This window comes from Meleagris gallopavo, chromosome 10 (assembly GCF_905368555.1).
Source record: "Meleagris gallopavo chromosome 10, MGAL_WU_HG_1.1, whole genome shotgun sequence".
Taxonomy (NCBI): Eukaryota; Metazoa; Chordata; class Aves; order Galliformes; family Phasianidae; genus Meleagris; species Meleagris gallopavo.
Window position 1 is genome coordinate 13,180,587 of NC_139413.1, and position 26,385 is coordinate 13,206,971.

General features: G+C 38.0%; 2 protein-coding genes across 5 annotated transcripts in view; both read left to right on the forward strand.

Annotated features, from left to right (window-relative positions):
• The window catches only part of ARHGAP29 (Rho GTPase activating protein 29), a 49,749-nt gene extending 36,153 nt beyond the window's left edge, over positions 1-13,596 (forward strand). For 2 of the 4 annotated variants that reach the window (XM_085231863.1, XM_019618481.3), the window contains 19 exons: positions 774-834; positions 1,303-1,440; positions 1,720-1,784; positions 2,186-2,296; positions 2,425-2,505; positions 2,819-3,007; positions 3,234-3,371; positions 3,861-4,051; positions 5,826-5,992; positions 6,462-6,590; positions 6,763-6,861; positions 7,628-7,791; positions 8,055-8,243; positions 8,406-8,543; positions 9,586-9,818; positions 10,471-10,777; positions 10,862-10,970; positions 11,268-11,387; positions 11,724-13,596. In XM_085231863.1, the coding sequence (XP_085087989.1) occupies positions 774-834; positions 1,303-1,440; positions 1,720-1,784; positions 2,186-2,296; positions 2,425-2,505; positions 2,819-3,007; positions 3,234-3,371; positions 3,861-4,051; positions 5,826-5,992; positions 6,462-6,590; positions 6,763-6,861; positions 7,628-7,791; positions 8,055-8,243; positions 8,406-8,543; positions 9,586-9,818; positions 10,471-10,777; positions 10,862-10,970; positions 11,268-11,387; positions 11,724-12,622 (3,528 nt within the window). In that variant the 3' untranslated portion in view covers positions 12,623-13,596. The remainder of the gene's footprint in view (positions 1-773; positions 835-1,302; positions 1,441-1,719; positions 1,785-2,185; positions 2,297-2,424; positions 2,506-2,818; positions 3,008-3,233; positions 3,372-3,860; positions 4,052-5,825; positions 5,993-6,461; positions 6,591-6,762; positions 6,862-7,627; positions 7,792-8,054; positions 8,244-8,405; positions 8,544-9,585; positions 9,819-10,470; positions 10,778-10,861; positions 10,971-11,267; positions 11,388-11,723) is intronic. The other 2 variants (XM_085231865.1, XM_085231864.1) reach the window with 2 other exon arrangements.
• A 12,387-nt stretch (positions 13,597-25,983) lies between these two features.
• The window catches only part of ABCA4 (ATP binding cassette subfamily A member 4), a 66,199-nt gene continuing 65,797 nt past the window's right edge, over positions 25,984-26,385 (forward strand). Inside the window, exon 1 of the mRNA XM_085231209.1 lies at positions 25,984-26,105. Coding sequence (XP_085087335.1) covers positions 25,984-26,105 — 122 coding nt within the window. The remainder of the gene's footprint in view (positions 26,106-26,385) is intronic.

Sequence of the window (26,385 nt, forward strand, 5' to 3'; positions counted from 1 at the left end):
GAAATATAGGTAGGGAATCACAGAACGTTCCATGTTGGGAGAGACCCACAAGGACCACTGAGTTCAACTCCTGGATTTACGCAGGACCAGACAGAAATCAAACCCTATATGTGAGACTGTAGTCCAAATGCTCCTTGAACTCTGACAGTTTTTGAGTCATGCCCACCCCCCTCCAGTGCAGACCCTTTCCCTGACTCCCAGCTGCCTCTCTTCTGACACAGTTCCATGCTGTTCCTTCGGGCCCTGTTGCTGTCACAGAAAGCAGAGCTCAATGCTGCCTCTCTGCTTCCCGTGAGGAGCTGAAGCTGCTCTGCTCTGGGCTGAGCACTCAGAGATCTCAGCCATTCTTCTACACCTCCTGCCATCTTCGTAGCACTCCTTTGGATGTTCTCTAATAGTTCTGTGTCCTCCTCATTTTGTGGCACCCAAAGCTGCATGCAAAAGTCCAATAAAAGCTACTGATCCCTTAAATATTAACCCAATGCGTTAAATCATTTTTTTTCATTACAACCTTTCAAGTCAGTTGGTTAAAAGATATGTCATGATATTCTGCTATTTGTAATGTCTCTCTTAACAGCTGTGGGAGCTTAAATGGAAGCCTATATTAGATGAGAGGAAATTACAGGAATTTCTTGCTTGATTTGCAACAAAAAAATAACATGGGGGAGGGGCAAAGGGCAGGTGATGTCATTGAATTTGTTAACCCATTAGTTCTAGCAAGACCTGTTCTGCTTTTCTTCTCTAATTTGATCTTTTTATTTCTTGTACACCAGTCTTTTGAGAATCTCTCTGTGGAATCTGGGGGTTCACTGCATGAAAGGGATGATATTCAAGGTGGGTCATTCCTTTAATGCTTAATGAAAACAGATAGAGAATTGTGTTTATCTTGGTCACTTTGCTCACTTTGCTTGTAACATCTTTAATTCCAGAGAACTTTACCATAAAAAAATTACTATTGCAGAGGTTTTATACTTCTGTGAATAACCACTTGGAGATGTTTTTTTGGGAGAAATAAAGAAAACAAGACCCAAAGCACTTCTGTATGTCATTGTACAGCCGATGTTTTGTTTGGTCACTTCCTTAAAGAAAGTTATGCTGACCATGTGACTAGTAAAGATAGAATACTATGACCCTTTAATTTGTTCTAAAACCTCTGTCAGTCCTGTTTAGAGTCAACTAGCATTAAAGAACAACTTGGGATGAGAGCTGCTTAAGTATTCACAGTTGGCTAATACTGGCTTTGCACTCAGTGTGTGGTCATGTCTAAAATTCACTCCTTTATGTTTGATGCTTTATTTTCAGGACATCTTCGAGCAGAGGAGGTGGACAGCATGCTCCTAAGGAATGACAGTGGAATTGAATCAGCTCTGTCGTACGCTAAAGCGTGGTCAAAATATACCAAGGATGTAGTCGCATGGGTAGAAAAAAAGCTTAGCTTGGGTGAGTGGCTCTTTTTGGTATTTAATCAGCTTTGTCGTGATGGAATTAAATCTGTTGTCAGGCCCCTGTGCTGCAGACTGTCAATAATGTGATTTCTAAATTAGAAGCTATTCCACTGAAATGGACAGAACTATTATCCATTTCCTATAATTAAAGGCCTATAACAAAGTGAAGGTGGTCCTAGCCTATCTCTTGGAGGAAGAATGTAAAAAGCGTTTAACGTGTGGTATAATTGTTACAGTGAACAGTTAATTGCGTGATTATGTTGTTTTTTAACAGAAGTGGAGTGTGCTAAAAACTTAGCAAAAATGGCTGAAACCGCTAAAGCTGTAGTTGGACCCCAGGTGAGTAAGAGGCTTTCCTCAAAAGACAAGATTTTGGGACATTGAGGAATAGTTTGCTTTTTGTTTGATACAGAATTGATTTATAATGCAAGTCACTGTAAAAGATCTCTTGTATTTTTTCTTCTCATCCTCTATGAAAATTTGGATAGATGTTTTTTTTCTTCCTCTAATGTCTTCTATGCTTTGTAGTTTGGACTTGTAGACTTTGAGTTTTCCTAGTAAAATGAAATGTAAGTGAGAAATCAGTCGCTTTCAATATTCATATCTAAATGACCTCCACACACACATTAATACTTCATTAAGCGCAATAGGAAGTCTAGTTCAATTATACTGACATTTATGATGCCAGCATACCTCTGCATTACCTAGAATACTAATGTTTTTTCTCTCTGTCATTTTAGGATTATATGCCATTCCAATCAATATTTCTTAATGCTTTTCAAAATGATATTGAGAACAATCAACTTCGGCAACAAACAGCTGCTGCTCTCCAGTCTAACAAATTTGTGCAGGTAAGGCTACAGAAAATGACAAAGTTATTTTTTAGATTTTTAAGAAGTTCTGTAACAGTACATTATTTGAAAGAACAAATTTTCTACTTCTAAGTCTTTTACATACTCTATTAATGTTTCCTATTTAGCCTCTTCTGGGAAGGAAAAATGAGTTGGATAGACAAAGGAAAGAAATTAAGGAGCTTTGGCAGCGTGAACAGAAAAAAATGGTTGGTATTTTTCATATCTTACAGTGTTAAATCTCAAATTCTTCAGAAGGTCAATGCTTTCAAGCTAGGCTGTCTCATGTTACGTGCTTCAATTCACATGTAGAATCTGTAGGGTTTAGTTGATGTAGAACGTTACTACCAATTTCACAGCATATTCCTATTTGTAAGAGGTTATTTTTCTATGACTTTGTTTAAACTACAAAGTACAGATCTGTGCATAACATCTTCTTAAAACATCACATTAAATAACCAAGAAAAATTTTAATCATTCTTTTGCTTTTTTTTTTTTTTTTTTTTTGCGGCAATCCTGCAGCAAGAGCTGGAAGCTTCTCTAAGAAAAGCAAAGTTGCTATATACACAGCGTCAAGATGAGTATGAAAAGGCCAAATCCTGTACTGCTCGTGCTGAAGAGGAACATGTTAGTTCAAGTGGAAGCTTTGCAAAAGATGTCAGCAAGCAGCTGGAAAAAAAACGAAGGCTAGAAGAGGAGGCTCTTCAAAAAGTACAAATTTTTGTTATTTACTGGTTTTGCTCATGCTTTCCCACTGAGATCATCTGAGCAAGTGTTCTGTTCATAATTCTTCACTTTAATCATGCTACATTCATTCGGGCTTTTATCCTAAATGGGAATCTCCCATTACAGGCTCTGCTTTGTGTGTGTGCTTACAGTTTTTCTCGCTTCTAGTAGCAAGTAGTCCATCAACCTTTTTTACTTGTGTTTTGTCTAGGCTGAAGAGGCCAATGAATACTATAAAGCAAGCATGGCAGAAGTCGAAGAAAAAAGAAGTGATTTGGAAAGCTTTAAAAGTGATGTTTTAACGCAGCTTCGTGAACTTATTTACCAGTGTGATCTAACTCTTAAAGCTGTAAGTATGCTTTTTAAAATACTATTGGCAGTAAGGCAACTTAGCCTAATTTTTAAGTAGAAGTATGTAAAGATTCTTAAGGGTGAAAGAAAACTGCCATACCACTGACATCCACCTTTGGTGTCATGGATAAACATAATGAGATAGAGACATTACTTTCAGAGCAGCCCTTATAACATTCCCTCCAGAGGGTGAAAATTGCCTTTTTGGTAGCAACAAACCATGCTGTTTATCCTATTCAATCCAAAGTAGGAAACCATTGGAACTCTTTGCTACTTGGTGTGTTTGTTAAGCCAGAGAAGAAAAGAGAAATACTGCCTCATAAAAGCATCTGCAGTAGACATCCAGGAATCCTGCACAAAATCCACTCCTACAAGTTTTACTATTTCCTAGAAAATTCTAGTAGTTTTCTTTAAATTGTCTTGATACTAATTTGAGAAATACCTAGTGAGTGATATACAAATACTGGAATATTTCTTGTCCTAACAGGTAACAGTTAACCTGTTCCAGCTGCAGCATGCACAGGTTGTATCACTTCCAGTGAACTGCCAGTCGCTCTGTGAGAGTGCCAAACTTTATGACCCTGGTCAGCAGTATTCAGAGTTTGTGAAAAGTTTGCCAAAGGAAGGTGTTCGTATTGAACCAGGTTCTTTTGAAACCCAGAGCTCCCAGATTGATGGGTGAGTCTCATAATGGTGATATTTGTTTGCTTTAGAATTAAATGCAAGGCATAGGTGTTTAGCAGTGAAACAGAACTTTTGGAAGAATAAAACAAATCCTGGTGTGTTATCATATTTTAAGGGTTTATTTTCTTTTACACATTTTTGGTAGTTGATTACTATGTATTATGTTGACACTGAAATCTGACTTAAATTCCAAAGCAGTGTCACTTTGCATATTAAGACTTGCAAAAACGTTAACAATTGCTGTGTAAGGACTCACTCCTTACTGCTTTAACGTAGGCACTAGTTAGCATTAAAAAAGAACAACTTCTGAACTCCGGTGTTTTCTGATGTGGCAGTAGTACTTGATATTCCGTTCTTGAAAAATCTGAGGTTGTTCTCTTCTTTTGACTGCCTTACTGCTACTGTAAATGTTTAGGTTTTGAAAATTTTGGGAAGGAAGTTGTGTTGAATTTTTGTCTCATGCAATAAAAATTTTAAATATTTTCTTCAAGCAGTGTGAAATGGTAGCTTTTATTGTTAATCTATTAAAAGTATAGCTAATAATAAAATAATAAAAACAAGAAAGATTTGTCAGTATTTGTAATGCTTTGTCTACCTTGAACTTATTGTAGAATAGTCATCCTGGCACCAAAGTGTGAGAGTATCCATTCCAATCTGTATATTTCACAGTTCTACACAGGAAAGTGTTGTATTGCTTTTCAAAAGAGAACTAAATATAAAAACGTAATACTTGAGTCAGACTTGTACAACAAAAGCCAGGAAATGCTAAGTTAAAGCAGAGATTCTTTATCCTTGTCTCTGAACTTCCTACCTTTTAAGACTGATTTAGACTGTATTCATAAACTTTAACCTGGGGGATTTAACTATGCATTTCCCCAAGAAAGCGTTAAGTATGAAATCTCAGACTTTTTATACTCTTCTAGCTCTTACTGCATAAGAATCATACAAGATTTTTTTCTCCTCTTCTCACCCCTCCCTTTGTTTTCTTTGACATGGCCTTGTGATTCTTTGGGAACTTGAAGTGATCGGTTTTATTTTTTAGGCCTACATTTATTTAAGTGACAGTAGACTGGGCAAATGCACATTTTAATGTTTTTCAGTCTATTTCCTTCTGCTGGATAGGGTAGAATTCATTAAGCAATAGTACTTGGCTAGCAGGCCTTTTTGTTCACAGGGTACTTTGATTAGATTTACATTGATTTACATTGATTAGATTTAACTGTTTCCTGTCCACATCTTGAGAGCAGATTTTTACAGTGGATTTAGGTCTCTTTCAGGTTCAACATATTTGCTGTTTTTTTAATGTTTTATTTGGTGGTGTTTTTTTTTTTTCTTGTTGCTCTTTTTCAGGCAGAAAAGTAGATCCTGCAGCAGTATCTGGCAAAATTTTAACCTCTATATGTTTATTTGTGAATGGTGGGTAATGGCTGGACAGAGAATCTTTCAGAGGAAAGAGTGAGAACAGGATGGAATAGCTACTATATTATTCTGGTCTTTCAACAGATTTGCTGTATTTTCAAAATCTGAAAAATAAACCATTAAGCCTTGCAGAGATCTGGAAGAGCTGATTTACATGAAAGAAAAAAAATATATATACTTAAAAATAAATTGCCATACTGCTTGTTAATTTTGGCTTTACTAATGACAGGGCAAATACAAATGTTTATGAACAGCAATGAAATGAAAGATGTTTAGTGCGTTGGGATGAAAAAAAAATTCATTTAATTCTGTATTATTCATGCTTCTAATTACTTTCTTCTTTTTGAAGGGTTTTTAATAAGCAATCAGCCAACAGTATCCATATATCACACGGTAACTTATCTCAGTGTTCAGGAGACTTTCCAACCCAAATGTTAGATGATGTGGGAAGTCCAGTCTATCATCGTTCCCAAAGGATTGGCGAGAAGAGGTCTTCCAGCAGCACAGATATCCAAGGTAGTTCTATTTCAGCTGGAGTTCAGTCTTTAAATAAAAATTCCAAGAAAAACAGGTGCTTGATGACTCACCATCAGAAACAGCACCAAAGGGGATAGAGTTTGAAGCCTGAAAGCAGTTATGTTCTCAAGCATCAGAAAAAATGGAAAAGTCTGTATGCATAGCTTAGATTCTCTGACTAGAAAGGTGAGGTGTAACTCAAACAGCAGGTTCTGTTAAGCTCAGTGTATTAAATTGAGATATCTCAATAAATATCAGCAATGTGATCATATTTTTTTTGTAAATATTATGTTGATTTTAGCTGCTCTGCAAAAGTATGAAGTTCTTTGAAATACATTTTTTTCATACTGAGGTTTTTACAGATATAACTGTAGCAATGTTTTCCTATTTTGAATATAACTATTTTTTGTATAAGAAGATTGTCATTTTGTTCTTCACATTTGTAATTGGTGGATTTTATTTCTGAAAGTGATGCGAGGGCCACCGCCATTCAGATCTTGGTCTGTTGGAAACCAGAGTGGAGGAATGTGCAGTGATTCTGAAAGTGCAGGGGGAAGCAGTGAGTCACGATCTATGGATTCTCCATCTGCTAGCCCAGGTACAGCTACAGTTACTGCTATACTAATATTTAAATCTTCACTTTGGACTGTTTAAAATTAGTGAAGATGTTGTTATTAACTTAGCAAATGTTGGACAGAGCCCATAATGACAATGAGCAGATGGGTGGAAGTGATATTTTGAGCTTCCTGAATTTTTCTATCATCTTCTAGGGGATTTTAAAAGACGACTTCCACGAACACCTTCTACTGGTACTATGTCATCTGCAGATGATCTTGATGAAAGAGAACCACCATCTCCTTCAGACTGTGGTAATGTTGTTTCCATACCTGAATTCCCTAAAAGATGGCTGTTGTCATATAGTGTAACTCTTCTCTTTAATGAGCTTGAGAAAAGTACATTAAATGTATTGTGATTACCAGCACATTTGTTTAATCAGTGTTTGAGCTTTTAAGAAGTTTTCCAGGCAGTTAAATATATGCTTTAATTTTAAATTTTTATCTGTAAAACAAAGGATTTTTTTTTTCCCAGAGTTACTGATAGCTTGGATCTGTCATGAAAAGCACCAGTTGGTATTGTGTTTTAGAACACTTTAGGTACTGTTCTAATGTTATCATAAAGGATGGAGAATTAGTGTGTTGGTTTTTTGTGGTTCTATATGGGTTCTTCTGCGAGTGTGTATTCTTACCTTCTGTAATGTGTATTTATGAAGTGCTTCCAAAACATTACAAGCCAAACTGTAATCACCTTTCATATTCTAATAAAGGATTTTGAAATAGATAGAATGAAACCTGCATGAAAGTTGCCTGATCTGTGACATTACTCCAATTAAATATCCAAATATTTTCACATACTAACGACAGGAGAAAACTGACATACCTAAAAATGAAAAACTGTTTTATTCCACTTCTATGTAGGACAATATGATAGTTAATTTGTTATGCAGTCTGTTACAATGTTTTGCTTCCTTGTGATTCTACGGCACAGTTCTTAAAAAAAAAAAAATTAAAAAATAATAATAAAGATTGCATATCTCGTTAATAGATATTACAGTGACTGAAACAAAATTCTTTCCAGGTTTAAATGATCTGACATCTGAAACTGCAAATTCTCCAGGACCTTTTAGAAACACTAGTATGTCCAAAGCAGCACAAACTCACAAACTACGGAAGCTGAGAGCTCCGTCTAAATGTAGAGAGTGTGACAGCTTAGTGGTATTTCATGGAGCTGAATGTGAGGAGGTAAGTTGAGAAGTATTTTAAATTGCTACTTTGAATTTATGTGAAGTTGAGAATTTTGTAAACTTTTTTTCTATGTAAAAAGTACAGACTTTGTGGGTCATAAAATTCTCATCATCAAAGATATCACTGACTAATAAGTCTTCTTGTTTGCTTATGGGGATGACAAATCTTTGTTTTTCCTCATGTGGGGTGGCAAACACCAACGATATTTCTCATGGTGTTAGATTGTGTCATACCATGTATTTTTTCTCTCCCCCGTGTAGTGTTCACTTGCATGCCATAAGAAATGTCTAGAGACGTTAGCTATTCAGTGTGGACACAAAAAACTTCATGGAAGGCTTCACTTGTTCGGAGTGGAATTTGCTCAAGCTGCTAAAAGTGTCCCTGATGGCATTCCTTTCATCATCAAGAAGTGTACATCAGAAATTGAAAGCAGAGCACTGAATGTCAAGGTATGGTCAAGCTTGTTTATAAAAACTTAACATATAAAAATACTTGGGGAAGAGGACAAGAAGAAGTCACCTTTCAAGATGATAATTCTGTACTGTTAATCTCATCTGTTATACTCTTGCTTATCAAATTAAATTTGATCTGTGCTGGTCTTTTAATTTTAGGGTATCTATCGTGTGAATGGAGCCAAATCAAGAGTTGAAAAGCTTTGTCAAGCTTTTGAAAATGGAAAGGATTTGGTTGAGCTCTCAGACCTTTATGCACATGATATTAGCAATGTTCTCAAGCTGTATCTTCGCCAGGTATGTGCTTAAGAGGTCAAATGGAAAATCAATGTAATATAGCATATTTCTTCAGTTCAAGCAGGAAAAACTCCTTTTAGCAATCCTGCAACTGAAGGCTGTATGAATGCCTTGTATATTTGCACTAGAGTTTCTTAATTTTTTTTATAGAGCATGAACCCTTAAATGGGTCTAGGAGAAGTGGAGCAAGGCTCTACCCCTTCACCTGTGCTCCCGTGGCTGAACTCATTGCTCGCCTCAGGTGATCAATCAGAGGTTCAGGCCGTGATTCAGCAGTTCCCATACAGCAAACCTTTTAGAATTTTTGGTTGCTGTTATTTGTGTTTTTCGTGTGTACACCAAAACCTCACCCTACTTTTGCTTCAAAACGCAAACAGATACTAAGATATTGCTGTTAATTTATGCTAGTGAAGATTCAGTGAAACACAATGGCCTGATGATGTCCTTATCATGGAGGGACTATACATCATCTTCTTTCAAAATGGGCATGTAAAGCTTCAGGATTAAATTTTCCATCAGTGTATACCTGATGACCAGGATGCTGCCCTGTGAGATTACTGAGTCACTCAAAAAACTTGTTGACCCTGAAAGGAACATTCCTTAGCTGCATGGTTCAGTCCCATCTCTGACAATAGTTGTTAAAAATGAGCCCTCTTGGGAGCATTCCAATCCCATGATCAGTGTTACATTAAGTACTTTTGTAAAGCTACAAAGATTAACTGGCTATTTAATAAAATCAAAAGATAGCGTATTACATACAACTTAGTGGAGTAGTTAGAGGTGTTGTGCTGTATTTTGAATATGGCTTAACTCTAAAAATAGTTAACGTTTTCTTGTCTTATTACTTCCTTTGTAGGTAATCTGTCCCTACTTTCTTTACCCAGTTTTTTTTTTATAAACTGTGGTTTGAGCTACTAAACAAAGACTAAAGATCTTCTAAAAAAGAATCTACTAGACCAGACAAAGTTGAAAAAAAAACTGGAAAGAAATAAAAGTTAAAATTCAGGCTTTAGTAGTTTCTGATATGTTTGTGTTTCTTCAGCTTCCAGAACCTTTGATTTTATTTCGGCTTTACAATGAATTCATTGGACTTGCAAAAGAAAGCCAGAGTGTCAGTGAGGAATTGGATGCTAAACAAGCTAGCCCCAAGTCAAAGAAAAGACAATCAATGTGTATTGAACTAAATAGAATCATCATTAAAATTAAAGATCTTCTGAAACAACTGCCTGTACCAAACTATAACACTCTTCAGTACCTTATTGGCCACCTTCATAGGTAAGAAAAGACTTCAACTGCTAGTTGATGCTGAAAGTTGAACTGGCAGCATAGTGTGCATTAGGTAACTCTTGTACTTTTTGAATGACAGTAGAACATGCATTATTTGTACTTGCCGCTGTTTTTTTCCTAGAAATAGTTGTGTGGTTTTGAGCGTGCTGCAGTTGCGCTCTTTGGTCATATACTACATCCTTGTGCCAAAAGAGAACGTAATGGTGCTTCAAAAATAGCATAAGTAATGTAGTTTGTCTAAGCATACTTTAAACCCAACAAACTTAAATGTAGATCTTTGAGTCATAACATCACTAGATTCTAGCCTTTGTTTCCCAATCTCCCTTCCCTTTCCTCCCACCATCCTCCTCCCAATTCCTCAAAATTCCAGATAGTCATTAGTGATGCTAAATAAAGTGTTAAAACACCACACCCTGTGTGGAAGGGGCTTAGTCTGTGTTCCTGTTAAGTGCTTTCTTCAATGATGATTCTGCCTGCTACCCATCCAAACCCACCTTAAGTTTTGTTTTTTTTTTTCTTAGCATCTTTTAGCCTCTTCAGATATAAATGAGAATTAGTGTCTAAAATATTTCTGAAGTAGTAAAACCCTCTAATTCTTGAGGTTTTGTTTTTTTTTTTTTTTCCAACTCTCCTTATGCAGGGTTACAGAACAGTCTGATGAAAATAAAATGTCAGCTAGCAACCTTGGCATAATATTTGGTCCAACTCTGATCAGGCCACGCCAAACAGATGCTACAGTTTCTTTATCATCACTTGTGGATTATCCATATCAGGCCCGGGTAGTGGAGCTGCTCATAACATATTATGAGAAGATATTTGATGTTTCATTGCAACCATTTCTGAGCACATCACAGACTGAAGAAAATGCCATTACAGTCAGAGTTGCTTTATCAGCAGAAGAGAGGGAACCACAGCAACAGAGGAAGTCATTTGTTGCTGTAAAGGAAGTGAGTCACTTCTCTTGTACTTTTCTGGGGAGGAATGTCTTTTCCCTTGTGCTCATTTACTTTTGCTCTGACTTCTGTTAACAGGGTGTTCTAATAGCTCCAGGTGAAAACAGAGCTTCAGAAACAACTGCATTACTTTTGGAATCAAACAATAGCAAGAATGCAAAAGAACAAGTAGATACATCTGTAACTGGTTAGTGGGCTTTTATGTATTGAGTTGGTAAATAAGTAGCAGTCCTGGTTTATTCAGATCATAGTGCTTGCTGTTCTTCATAGGCAGATTACACCTTTTTAAGGGCTTTTGGTTAAAATAAAAATGTTGTAAAGAATCAGTTTAAAGTACTTGTTAAGAGAACACAACAATGAGTTGTTGTGATTTCTCTTTAAACTAAATAAATAAAGATGTGGTGACTATGTGTTTCTGCAATCTACTATGATGCTATGAACCAATATTGAGTAATTACTGTGTTTTGACTACTGTTTCCTCCAGAACATGTGTCAGTGCAACTTGGTGGAGCTAAATCAGAGGGCTGTGGAAAGAGTAATTCTCTACTAGAATCATCAGCATCCAACACTTTGGACATTCGTATTTCTGCTCGAAAAGAGCCAGGTACAGTGCAAAATCTGGAAGTGTTAAAATCTTAAATTTTTTTTAAGATTTAAAAATAAAGAGGAATAGTAAACCACTAGCAAAAGAAAAAATAATATAAAATAGTGTGCTGTCTCTGATTTCTTCCTCCTTGGTCATGTCTGTACGTTATCTGTTTTAACATTATTGAAATGTTAATATTTGGCTCTTGTGGAATACTCTTAGTAATGAGTAAAGGATATGCCTAAAAGCTGTTATCCCATTACTGTACCAGCTGTGAAGGGGTCATTGGTGAAGCTTGCATTCTGTTTGTAAAAATTCTGAATACTCGAGTAACATCTATTTATGTGTTTCTAGGTAATGCTGTGAATCCAGCCTCAGAAAAAGACAGCCATTCTTTTGTTTCTGCAGGTGAAGAGAGCTATAAAGTTAACTTATTTCCTGCAAAACCTAATCGTCAAATTACCAAAGTTCCATTGCGGGTTCCAAGGACAAAACCAGTTATTCGCCCCGTGAGCTTACCTGTAGACCGAATACTTCCTCCTTGTGTTTTGAATGAGAGAAATTCACAAAACGCAGGAGCTGAAAGTCCAGAAAAGCTCGGCAGAAGCCCTACTATTGAAGAAGTTTCGGAGGTTAAGGCACTCCCTGCTGTCAGTACATTCTGCAGACTTTCTTGTTGTGACACTCAGATGCTGCAAAAAACCTGGGACAAGCAATATAAACAGTATGATATCACAGCAAGGACAGCAATGATTGTGACAAATGTGCCCCAGGAAAACCGAGCACTTGAGAGTGGAACTGCAGGTGCCTTATCTTCATCGTGTAGTAACAATTCAGCTAATGCCATTCTTCCTAGTAAGCCATATTCTCTTTCTGTCAGGTCAGGAAGGACAGCAACAGATGCGAACAGTTCAGATGCCCATCCTCTTGCTGCCTTCAGGGCACCAAGAACACTGCAACCACCGCCAGGGACATTTTATAAACCTCCTTCTAACAAATCCAAACAAAGTGAAAAGAGTTCAGCAGAACAAGCTAAAGTTTGTGCATCAACCAGTGCCAGTTCTGTGCTTCAGCAGGATACTGTGAAACTGGCTAGGAGCTCTGCGCTTTCATCAGGCAATCCTGGACAAAGCACAAATGAACAAAAAACTGGCTCAGAGGATACTCACTCTGCAGATCTAAAGCCTGCTTACCAGAGACTAAGGCCAAAAAGAATCCAAGAGCTAGAACACAGGGAAGCTCACTTTGTATAGGGTGCAAATTCCTCTTGGACTGAATGCAATGTGTTGACCTTGCCAGGGAAAGCTTCACTTTGACCCTTTATCCTTTGCTTTCCCTTGAGAATCCTACTTTTGTGCCATATGGGAGTTATTTTTTATATATGCTGCCTTTTAAAAGTGGAGGGGAGGGGGTGTGGAATTGTGATGGTAATGAGTCAATTTTTTTCTTGTAATTCAGTGGATTTTCATAAAGATTTATAGCATCCCCAGTCTAGATACAGCAAATGGATTCATTGAGTAAGATAGATAGAGCTTCATTTCATTGTATGGAATGAAGTGCTTAACTATAGAGGAATGACTATCACATGTAGCAGTGAAATGACCTACTTTTCATAATAGATGTTATATTAATAAAATTGAAGGCCTGGTATTCAGTGTCTAAGCATAAACCAAAGCTTGTGCTTTACTCTATAAAAGCATTTGTTCAGTTTTCTAATCTGTGCAATTAAGGCTTTGTCCCTGAACAGATTTACATGCTGGCCAGCATGGCCCATTATTATGTATCATATGTGTATATTTAGGCAGACGTGGTTATCTGTTGCCGGTTCTCTATGTTGTCACTTTAGTATTTTTTTTGTTGTACAGCAAGGATGCACTTACTGAGCTTCGCCATTCAGAAGCAGCAACTGAGCCACATCTGGTTTCTTGTGTAGCTTAGTGAGTGGGACAAACGTGCACAGTCCTTTTGCATGGGTGCCCTTGTGGGGAGACTCAGCAGTGCGAAAAACAGCGGAATGGAACGGCGGTGGTTTGCTTGCTATAGATCAGTTTCACTTAACCTGGTGCAACTGAAATGAAGAGCATGGCTTCCAAGTTTCAGCAAAAGACCTGAAAATAACCAAAAACCTACAGCAGTAGGTGCATTTAATGGTTTCCACTTTGTATGAAATGGTTTTTACGTGTACACTGTTGTATTTGCTTTGAAATATATTAACTTGTTAACAGTTCAGTGACTCTGGTTTTTCTATCTGGGTATCCTGTAATTCACTAAAACACGGACCGTTGTCCTTTGCGATGGTAAGTACTTTGTATCTCTTTGGGGGCGGGGCACGCTTCCCTTAACCAGATTACCGTTAACCTGACCGTTTCTCGGATGCTGCATAGCGCGGTTATTTTAGCACTGTACTTTCTAAAGACCGAGATTTCTGTCAGTTGCTGACCCCGCCATAAGGCTGTGCTGGGACGGCGCGGTGAGGCGCTTCCCGCCCGCGTGCAGCACGCCTCAGGGGGCGCGCGGCGTGAGGGACGTGAGGGCCGTGAGCCTCGCGGAAAGAACGCGGGCTTTCCTTTCGACCGACTGGAAGTGTTTGTGATGGCCCCCCGTTCGTTTTGGTTCTGATGCAAATTTCTCCATGTGTTGTTTCGAATCGCCTCTGCACGACTAATTGCGGCGGCTCAGTCAGTGAGGCGCGGTGTGAACGACCCCCGCGGCTGCCTTCGGGAACCTTCCTGCGCCGCGTTTGCTCGGTAACGAGATTTTCTGAAGTTGTACCGCACTGCCTCATCCTTCTTAAAGCTTTGGCAGAGCACAATCTCCCTGACCTAATTAGTTGTGGCAGCTGTTTGTTTAGCAGGGCCCCCAAAGCCGCCAGAGCTGCCCTTATGACGGCATCTTTCCAAAGGCAAGTTTTGTTTGCATCTGAGGAAAAATCTTAGCAGAGTATCAGCTTGTGAGGAGATAAGGCGTCGTGCCGGTGTGCTCATTCCAACAGAGAGGGAGGATTTTTATTCAGGAACTGAAAGTTTTGGGTTGTGCTGTTCTGCACGGAGTGCAGGATTAAGGCAAGCTCCTTATGCTGAGCGGTGTCATTCGGCACCTGCAGCACGGCTTTCTTTGCAGCAGAGCTGGACGTTCCTTCAGAAACCTTGGTCTTCCAGCAGTGCTCACACATGAGGTAAGCTTTTGAGGTGAAGTTTCCAGTTTTTGTTGCTCGTATTTGAGAAGTCCTTATGCTTGCAAATCTATGAACTAATTGGCTTTTGTAGTAGAGACCTGAATGGGTCATCTGAAAGCTTACAAGAAATGTCCTGTAAATGCTGCTAGTGTGTGTTTGCTGTGTTTTATTTTAGATCGTGTTTATATTTTTTAAAGTGACTCCTCTACACGCTACTATGGTTCACAACACAGGGATCCCAGAGCATGCAAACCTGACTGGTTTGGGATGAGGCTGCACTGAGATGTGCTGTGGCAGTGCCCGATGTGCTGCAGCTGTCAGTGTGCCTTCATTCTGCATTCAGGAGCTCACCTGAAGTTATGTGCAGGTACCACGTCTGGGCACTGGGCTCTGAGCTCTCACTGTTCTGCTCTACAGATGTGCTTCTGTCAGGCCATCATGCTTGTCAGTGGAGGCAGACTAATTGTGTTGGGAAAAAGGGACAAGTCATTTTTTTTTTTTTCATTAGCGAAGTAGGGAAGTTCTGATACTTATAACTAACGCTATTTTATTTAAACGTCAACATGGAAATACATCGCACAGCAGGAGGCTTTAGAACTAAAGTTTATATCTGTACTTCCATTCCTCTTTGTAAAGGGGTATGAGTTCAATTTCTAATAGAAATTGAATGGAATCCTTAAAAGAATTCTCACTCACAGATAGAAAAAAAAAAAAAAAATCCATCCTAAATCTTGCAAAACATGAAATATTTGAGAAGGGTGAGTATGAGGGAAGAGAAAAACTCCCTCCTCAGCTCCTGCTTGGTAGCTGAGTGTCTACGTGAGTAAATCGGATTATGGCAGATGTAGAAAGCATTCCTTTTGAGTTTGTGCCTGTTATGCTGTGTGTTTAACCATGATACGCCTTGCGTAGATAGGGGTAATTAGTCTATTGCTAAGCCTGCGTGTCACAGGACTTCTTTAAGGTGCCACATTTGATTGTTTTGAAATAAAGAGGAATCTGTTAGATTCTCATCATCTTTGATTCTTAGAAATGTGTGTCTTTCAAAAGGAAGTTTAAGTGGCTTTTCTCTGATTTCTTGCCAGTACTTCTGAAGTCATTCTGTCTGTAACCTTACGAGCAGTACAGTTTCTTCCAGTTTCTGTACACTGATTTCTGTGCATCTTGTTCTTTACCATCTGTTCAAGTGTCACCGCTCACTTCCCTTTCTTTCTCTTTTCTGTAATTCTTTCACTAGCTGCCATAACAAGAAATTGATCTACTTGACACAACTGCATATTCTTGTCCTTCAAATCTTGCCTTATCTGAAACACATCAGGAAAAAATCTGAGCAATTTTTCATTTGGGTTTTCCACAGGAGTTTAGGATAACTGAATGCAGAACTTAACTCAGAAGATCCATTCTGTCTGTGTAGATGCAGTTTTCTTTATGTGCACACATCTATTTATTCACTTCTCTGTATAAGATGCTTACACACACTCCTATAGTTTTGCCTCAGCTAAGTTGTGTTAGCCATTAATCATGTTACCTTGCTAGTGAGGCACTGCCTGGGAACAGCCTTCTCTGTGGCGGAAAGAATCAACTAAGAAATTGTTGGGACGCTGGAGAGCATTCTGAAAGTCGAAAATGTTGGCCCATGAATAGAACCAGTACATGCATGCATGTATTCAAAGCTATCTTTGTGGTAATTCTTAATAATTTTAGAGAAATCTTTTAAAGAAAAATCTTTACTGGAGTGTTTACTAGGGATGTTTTTTATAATTTGCTGCACAAACGGTACTCAACCAAATTTGACTTAATAATCAAAAATCAGAAATAAGTCAAGAAATAGAAGAACAAATACTATACTAGCATTTAAAATAGTTGTTTACAATTATGGCACTTGTAGGTGAGGCAACGATCATGCTTAATTATGTCTCACAGTGACCATTATGACTTGTTGTTGCTTTTGTCTTCTGTAAGGAACATAGTCACAGACTTATTCTAACAGAGCACGTATACCACATGACCGTATGTTTTCAGGTATGTGCTCAAAAACACACAGCACAGGGAACATTATCTTGCACTTACTGTAAGCATCATGCAAAGACTGTCATCAAATCTGCATTTCCACTTACAGCTTTTTTCAAAGTTCTGGTACAGACATGGAATACCTCCTTTTTTTGCTGCTGCCAGCAGCAACTGTAGGTAGAGCTATGCAGGAAGTGCGCGGTGTGTTCTGTAAGCCGAACCACATTTTCTCCTTCCATGTGAGCTGGTTGGCCCCACATTGGCTTTCTGTGTTTATTTTTCGAAGATCCCACTCTAGTAAGCAGAAGTGGGCCACAAGGCACTGCTGATGTTGTTGAACATAAAAAATATACGTATACACGCCACTGTTAGCTTTGTGATGTAAAAATTTAATTGGGGAAGATTAGTTTAATCTGCTAGAGATGTTTCTGTGTACTGTGCAGGAGAAAAAAACACTATTTTCTTAAAATAACTTGTATTAGTCCTAGGTCTAAAATATTTGAGTTTGCTTGAAAAGATACCGAGGCCAGTGCCTGCTTATCATGTTAAACAATTTAAGAATAAACTGCACATTGAGCTATTCCTAACCTGACAGTAATGCTACCAGAGCAAGTCTGATATGTCAGTACCACTGGAGGTCAGGGGTACTTTTCTGCCAAAAGCAGTAACATACTGTAGGTAAGAGAAATTCTTGATACTTTCTGATAGTAAGGTGTGACTGATATGATATCAGCAGAGTAAGAGGACCTTTGCTAACTCCTGTTGACTGCTTGGAGAAAAGGAATGTTCTGGGAAACCTCCAGGGTTAAGCCGGAAGGAGCTATTGTTGGCAGCCAGTCAAAACATGAAACTGACTCATTTTTAGGCCTTCCTCTTACCTAACATGAGATGCAATACAGAAGTATCTCATTCACGTCGTTATTGTCGTCTGTCTCCTTTATTATCAGCCGAGAAATAATTTCTAACACAGACACCTTTCTGTGGTACCAGTTGTAACACTACAATATAACCTGGGCGTTTTTGCTGGATAGCATATAAAGTCACTGTATTTCCCTGCTGAATCTCAGAAGCCAGAAAAAGAAGAAAGAAAAGGCCCTTTATTATGACTTAATTGTTATTTGTTTTTATCTCTTGCTTCTTTCTTCGGGTGTTGTTCTAGAGATTTTGAGACAGGATTGAACTCTAAGAAATTTGATTAACTTAAATCCAATTTATTTCTGAATTAAAATCAGCATTTATCTTTATTGCGCTATGTAGTAAGACTAGAGCAAAGACTGATATAACTAATTCTTTTACTTCTGCCGACAGTGTATGTACCTTTTTTTTCTGAATATATGCCACAAATCATTCTTCTGTAGTATTAGTATTTGTATTCCATAGGATAGAATACTATAGAATATAATGTGTAGTATACTGTATCTACAATATTAACTGTTAGGAAAAAAATAAGGGAAGCCAGAGAATAAATGGCTTTATTTTTTTTTTCTGCGCTTGGGAATTTGAAAGAATCTTCCTCTACAGTTCAGTGTTTTTGTTGGTTTTGTAGATCCCCACACTGAGCCCCCAGGGAGGAGAGCCAGTTCCTGTAAAAGCAAAATTAGTAAAACGTAGATTTATGTGTGCCATGGGTATAAATCACATCCCTTAAACCTGCTATCTTCAGGCAGCAAGTGTGTGCCATTCTAAATATTAGCAGTCTTGATTTGCATTATCTTCTGAAAAGCTGAATAAGTTCACAAGTGTGGGGGTTTTTCCAGTTTTAGGAGGGACATTAATATTTTTACTATTAAAATTCATTTTTTTGTAACTGAAATTTCTTCTAAATGCCTGTACTGTTCCTAATTGCAGTTGTTTCAAGCCATCACTGGTCTTGCGGGCAGAATGCTGCTGCCTTTAAGAATGAAGATATATCTACACCATGACTAATCACTTCAGAAGCTAAGCCCATGTGGAGTTCTCAATGCACTGTTTCTAGGTACTATCTTTATCATGGACCTTCTCCATTACTTCATTGTAGTTTTATTCTACATAAATTAGTAGAGTTAAACTCTGACCATGTATTTCTATATTAGTCCTGTTGAGTGATGCCCAGTCAAGAAAGAATATTTCTGGATTGGAAATGAGTTACTTCTTATTTATTGTCTTGCTACAGAATCTGAAGTTTATCAGAAAAAAAAACTAGATTTTCTAGGGCAAGTGTTAACAGGCATTCTATCTGGCAATTCTAATCCCATTTATGGCCTTACATTGTGATTGTTCTTTTTGCTAACTGTAAGACTGGAAGTTAGAGGATAATACATGTATGTTATACATTAACACAGCATAGGAACATGAGCTGACAGACTGTGCACTACGAGGAAATCTCTCAGTGAGATAGAAAAAACATATTGGATAGTTTATTAATGAGCCAAGAGGAAGAAGTGGAGATGCCAAGCCATTGGCAGAGTACAGATTTTATGGCCTTGACATGATGGCTTGTTTTTGCTTTCACAGCAGTTGTACAAAGATTGCAGAGTGGAGTTTAGAGAAGGGTAAGAGGAGCTGGAAGAAAATTGTTTCATTTATTTAACTGTAGGATTCATTCTTGAGAACAGCAACAGGTTCAAGAGTCCTGAGTGTAATGTGAAAGCATCAGGAAGCAGCTCAGCAAAGAGAACCTCAACGGGAACTCCTAAGGAACTGCAGGTGCCACTTTAATGGCAATAGCAAGGTGGTCTTTGGAGCTGCAAATATAGGATCGTTTCCAAGTGAGAATGTTCTTAGAAGGCATCAGTCTGTTCAGATGCAGGAGCTGCTGTAAACAACATCAGTGCCAGAGTCTTGTCTTGAAGCTCAGCCTATCTTTTTTTCCTGGACCCTAGGCCCTTCCAACAGTTAATTGCTCAGAAACATTCTGGATTGGGTGAATGTCCAAAGAGTATGATGTGCTCAATTAATGAGTACAAGAGGAAAAAAAGGTGAATGCTAGTGTCTAAATTTGAGTTTTTTCTATTTCTAGTCTACATGCAAGAATCCAAGTGATCGATCTGAGCTGGTTTCCTAGTGTCAGCTCTGAGGAAGATGGCAGAGGGGTTTGGAGCACAAATCTTATGAGGAACAGCTGAGGGAACTGGGATTGGTTGGTTTGGAGAAGAGGAGGCTCAGGGGAGAGCTTATTGCTCCCTGCAACTCCCTGCAAGGAGGCTGTGGTGAGGTGGGAGTCAGCCTCTTTTTCTGGGTAACCAGCAATAAGACTAGAGGGAATGGCCTCAAGCTGCGCCAGAGGAAGACGTGTACGTCTTCAAACCAGCTACGTTAATCTATTCACTTTTTGCAACAGCAGTTGTATTTTATAACTAATCTCACTTCCTGTAATGCTGTGGAACTTCAATCATTACAATTGAAGCGACACTGAAAACTCCATGAAATGGTTAGCCTATGATACATAGAAAATGCTGCAAGTTTTGTCACCATCAGTTTTATGTATGTTTAGGTTTTTTTTCTGTAGACTTGCTGTCTTGTTATTTGATCCCCAGTAAGCAACACAGCCATCTATAGCTAAGCAAGGTCTCAGATATCCTGATCCAGACCTTTTACGTGCACAGTATGCCAGAAGAGATCTTCATGTTTTTTGGAACCTTTTCCAGTAAGGTTAGTAAGGACTCATGCCAGTCCTTCTCCCCAGTGCTGTCCTCCTCCTTCCTGGGTGATCTAAAATGTGCACCTGAGATGATTTTCTGAAATTATCAAAGAAATATTACCAATTTTTGTGTCAACTAATATTATATTGAAAGATTAGGCTGGTATATTCTGATGTGCTATCCAAGCCTTGCCTCTTAAAACCAAACAAAATCTCTCCCACTTAATAGGTATTTTAAAAAAAATTCTAGGAGAGTGACAAGAATGTCTCAACAAACCATCAAATCTAGAGCAGTCTGTGCAGTTCTTGATAGAGATTTGGGTAACCTCCAGCAATCAGGTTTATGTCATAATTATTATCATTACAAAGAGTCCTCTAATATCTAATTTGCATCTCCTTTTTCACTTACTCCCAATTACTAACCATTCAAGAAGAAACTACTCTCTAATCATTTAACTCCCTTAGGGCAGCCGTAAGTATGAAGCTGATATAGAGAGCAAGTTTAAATGGTTTCTTTGTTTTAAAACAGGTCCCTATGTTTGAAAAGCACCTATTTTGACTTATTTCCAATTCTCTTTTTCCTTTTGAAGGTAAAATGTGTGGTGATGAAAATATGGCATGAGGCTAGAAAGCAGATCATACAATGATTTAAATTCAATCAAATCCCCGTTAAAGTGTTCTGGGAGTTTTTTATTTGAAAGTACATAAATCTGAGATCACTGGGTATGTTTTTTGTTGTTTTTGTTGCATTTCTTTGTTTTAAATTGCAGCAAAATTAATTTGTCTATATAAAATACATTCCAAGCTGTGCTACTCAGTACACATTTACGGTGCCTGAATAGAAAGACTGATTCTAGCTAATTTTTAATGTTAATCTAATGTCCGGTTGTAAATTCATCTTTTCTTTGAAAAATTAGTTTGAAAGCACTGATTTAATTTGATAAGTGCTGCAACAATTAATTGCATGCATTACTTGCAAATCCTTGGAATCAATGCTAGTGACACTTTTTCATTTGAAAGAAATGCTTTTCCTATGTCCTGCTTTTTGATGCTGATAAAATGTGCTGCAGGAAACAGTCTCCAAACAAAGGAAAGACAGAGGTTTTTTATGTATAATAGTGTATCTAGCGCAAAATTAAGCGAAGTGGATAATGACAGGAACAAATTTCTATGATAACATAGTCTTAAAATAAGAACAGAAAACTGTTATTTTTCTCAGTTTGAAGTGCTGGCTAAAAAAATGTTGATGCGTCCTTTATTGTAGGTTACCAGGGACAGCTGATACAGAAGAATGGGCTTCCTAAGGCAAATCAGACTTCTACTCTGGAAGAACTGGATCCTCCGAAAAAGACAAAAGGTAAAATTTTGTTACTGGACTTCAGCTTTGGACATGCAGATCCTTGGATGAAGACTAGTGGAACATCTTTCAGCCTAGAAAAACAACAAATTCCTCAGTCAGATAAGTCTGGGATCTTCTTTGGTACAGTTTACAAAGCCGTTTTTAACTCAAAAGCATAGAGAAATGTTTGTTTGTTTAAATAGAACAACGTACAAGGAGAATAGTTGTTGGTGGTAATAGTTGTCAGGTTGGGAAAATGTTGTGGGCACTGCTCAGTTCAGGGAGACTTCATTCCTAATTTTAGATTTGTTCCTCAGACCCAACTGCTCCCAGATGTGAGTCTAGTTAGATTCTAACACTCACATGAAATTGTTCATTTTTAATATGCTTGAATAGCATGATAAATAAATTGAAAGTCATAAGTATTTTGAATCCTTTCAAATCCTTCTAGCTCTTGTGAAACTCAGAGCGGATTTTTCTATAACTTTCTACCGTATTTCATTTTCTTCTATTTCCTAGCCAAATTTTCTTCTGGAGGTTTCAAAACCTCCAGAAAGGGTCTTGGTCCTCTGATATACTCAAATATACTATGACTACTTCTGTTAAGTTAATTTGCAGGGAAAGCTTCCTGTGAGCTCCTACAGAGAAAGATTGCCTACTTTAAACTGAAAATAATAAAGAAGAGCACATGGTTGTATGCAGCTGGAGCAGTCAAGGGGACTGTTCTGCTTTGATAACAAAGATCAACAGTGTCAAAATGAGCCAGGGGATGAGGCGAAATGATTAATTATGCTGACGTGATTTTTTTTTTTTTTTCTGTGCCATCATATTTTGAGAGTTAAAACAAAAAATATATCCAGAGGTGTTTCAGTTCTTGGTCAAAACCAGATGGAATTTCCCTCTAACAGTTATAGCTATTTTGCTGATGGAGCTGAGACAGTCTACTTTCCAATCCATTTTCTTGTTCATGTTTATGTGATTGCTTGCTTGATTTTGATTGATATTAAATACCAAAAATGTTACTGTGTAAAACTGCACTAGCTTTTTTGTCTGCTTTTATAACTCTTAAAGACATTCCTAATGACTCAAGCTAAAAGTTACAGGGTCAAAGGGTTATCTGATTCTTTTTTGCCACTGACAAATTGAATGTGCATTCTTTCATATCTTCCCTGCAGACTTTCTCTCACAATTTGCATTATGAGCTAGAGCTGATGCATGCAACATTGACAACTTGTATTTTAATGCAGTATGAAATTCGCCAATCCACACTTAACCTAAATTACACCAGGTATAAGGACACCTTTGCTAAACTAGACTAATTACTGATGGCCAAGGAATTGTCATAGCTTGACTCTCAGGTTCAGAAAAACATGCACCTCAACAAAAGAAAATGTTTCTGATCTTTGAGTGGTTAAGCTGAGAGAATTGAAACATAGTTTTTTAATTTTTAGCAAATGGGTCTTTGCACTCAGTGTTTTCAATGTGTGAAATATTATTTGATTTTTAGCAAACCTATTCAGACATTTCATTTAGAATTATTAGTTGTGTTTTAGGAATTTTTTTTTCTTAATTATATTTTTCCTATAGAAGTTTCAAAACTGCTAGCTTTGTAATTTCTAGGTATTGCTGGAGAGTCCCTTTCTGTGGTGATCATTCCTAGCTTTTAAGTAAGAAGAAATATGTTCTCTTCTCTGAAGGGCAAAACAATTTTAAAACTGAGTAAAAATTATTCTATTTTTTGCTTATACAAATCTACTTGCTTATTTGTCCACTCAGACAAAGAAGGTAGCCAAAACAAAAATCTGTAACATCGGAAGCAGCTACAAGAATGTGTTTTGGGAAAATCAGCCTTGTTTTTGGCAACCACCATGCAGTACCATAAACTGGGAGGCATGCCCAGTCTTTTACCATAGCTCACCATTTACTCTAATTCACAAGAGGAAAGGGTTCCTTACAGTTAACAGATGATCCACAGCCAATTTAGGCTCATTAGATATATAGAATCATATCACTAAGCTTGATCCATCACAGATCCATGTGGATATTACATGTCTCTGTGTGTATTGCTAGGATTTCTGCTCTTTATCTCATGATTCTGTGGGGTTATGGACTGCTCTCTAAGCCTTCCTAGTGGGTATTGAGATAGCTGTGTGAATTCAAGAGAAGAGAAAAAAAGAACTACAGGAAAGTATCAGAGGGCCAACAGCTCTTTATCTGTCTTCATCACACAACACACACAACAAGTTGTTTACCAACTTGAATGAAAGCTTTCCTTTTGCTTTAGCCTTCAGTCCCGCCCTAGCTAATTAGCTCAGAGAGAAGGTAATACTGAATTCAAGTCTGAGGATTTTGTGTTTATTGTGAATGGAGCAAGATCCACCTTCTGAGCAATAACCTAGTTTTACCTGCAACAAAAGCAACTGAGTAATCTTCTCCAGTTCTTATTCCTCTTGAGTTGATTTGCACAGTGCTTGTCCCAGGCATCATGTTTACTGGCTGGAAGTTGTTGCTAATCAGACCCTGTGGACACACTTGGTATTGAGAACAGTTTGTAATGCTGTACAGCTGTGCAGTGGCAGACTTCCTAGGCTAACAATTTGGTCATCTGCCCTTTACTGCTAGCAAGATTTTGTCTGACTTGAAAAATATGAGGCATCATAACTTCTTAGGTGATGGGATTTTCTGTTTTTCTTTTCCATTTGTTTAAAAAAAGCAAACAAACAACAACCTTGAGATGAAGTGTGAAATAGGAAACGGTTACCTGGTGTAAATCTTTCTACTTTTTTTGCCAGAATCATAGCTGGTCTGAATTAAAGTTGTTAGAGTTACAGTGGAAAAAGTAGGACAGCTTCAAAACCCTGTTCTTAGTTATTCTGTGGAGTACTTTTTGCCCTGCATGCCTCAGTCTGAAAAAGGAGAAAAACAAACAACAACAAAACCCACATTTGTATGTGACTCACTTTTTTTTTTTATCCTTCTACTGTATGCATTAGTGTTGCATATTTTGTATCTGATGGTGGAAGAGACAGTAAAAGAAAGGGGGCAGTGAGGGTTTTCCTGCACCTGTACTACAACCCAGCTTTGGAAAGAGTTTGTCCTGGCTCTTGTAGGGTGAGGAAAAAAATGCTGTGCAAATGCTCACAAAAAGCCCATAGCTGATTCTAAGAGCCCAAAGCTTGTGTCACAAGATCAAAGGATTGTAGTTTCAAACCTCTGCCAAAACACACAGATAATAGAACTGAAAAACAGGAGTGGAGAAAACAGCCTGAAAAATCAGGCAGGATGTTGCTCTACAGTGAAGTAGTGCTGTTGGCTTTTTCATCATGGCTAGCAACTGATGTCTACGTGTATTGAGAGACCTGGGCAGTAAAGTGGCCTTGGATGGGCTCTTACACATTGTCAAATAAGGCAGAATAAGGCACTTGATTTTAATGTATACATTTCCACCAGTATTAGAAAATGAATATAATGTTGAAGTGAGTGGTGTTGAAAAGAGGCAAAAGTAAAGATTGAGAAATGTAGGCTTTTGCTGAAGTCTTGACCTGTAGGTACACACACTATGCCAAAAGCCTACTAATGAGGACAACAATGCAAAAGCATGGATAAAATCCCTATTTATCTATTGCATCATAGCTTGTTTTACTGTATTTTTATAGTCATCCATGTTGTGAAAGAACTATTTAGATCTACATCTAGTCTGCCTGGCAGCTTAGTACTATCTATGTCTTTTTATCACAGTCAGTATCCTTAAACACTTTTTTAGTAGATGTGAGGAAGCCACTGAGTTGACGGTGATGCTTCACAGGGTTCTGATGAAATCCTAGCTGTTTCTGAGTGTCCTTTCAAAGTGGTGGAATAGGAGAGAGATAACCATGGGCACATGCTGCACTAGGCATTGTCACTGTGGTAAAAGGTCTCAGCTCTCTAATCTGTAGTGACTCTCTGCAGGATTTATCTGTAAAATTTGTTTTGAATAGATTATTATATTTATTTTTTTTCAGCTTCGTATTCTGGTGGAGCTTATATGGCCTCTGTCATTATTTCTTGCCCTGGTCTGGCTGAGGAAAGCTAATCCACTATATCGCCAACATGAATGTAAGACATTTTAATACTGTCTTATGCTAGATAATGCCTCGAACATCTCGGACAGGTACACTGGGCCTGTTTGCTAAGTGTTTTTCTCTAATGTCAAAAAGGCACGCTCTGCTGCAAGGATTTTAGTTATTTATAGCCACATATTGAGAGAATTAATTGTGAGTGAAATAAAAGCTTGAGTTCTCCTGAGGTACTTCATGGTTGGATTTAACATAAGGTCTCAAGATTCTTTCAAGTTGTAGGTAGTTATAATTTTGTTGTTGAGAAATATGTTGAGCCCATAATAGTATTTAGTATTAAGGTTCACACAGACTGCATCAGAAAAGAGACAGTTTTTTTTTCTTTCCATACTCCAGGTCACTTCCCAAACAAGGCAATGCCGTCCGCAGGAACACTGCCATGGTTACAAGGTATCTTCTGTAACATGAACAACCCTTGTTTCCGAAACCCAACCCGTGGAGAGAGTCCAGGTGTTGTGTCCAACTACAACAACTCCATGTAAGCAGAGCTCTGTGTCTAAAATGGGGGTTGCCATAATGCAGGCCTGCTAAGCAATTGCTGATAGCTTGCCCTTGACACCTATTGAACCTGTTGGCATCTCATTAGGGATATGAGGAGAGAGGATGGAGTATCTTCATCCTGCCTAGATTGATCCTTCAGTGTGCTGAGGATAGTTTATAGAACTGTTCTGTGTTGCAAGCAAAAGAGGAAAGGGGAGCATTTAGGACCACAGAATGCAACTACTAAAAGGAAAAAAAAGAAAAAAAAAAAAGTGTTC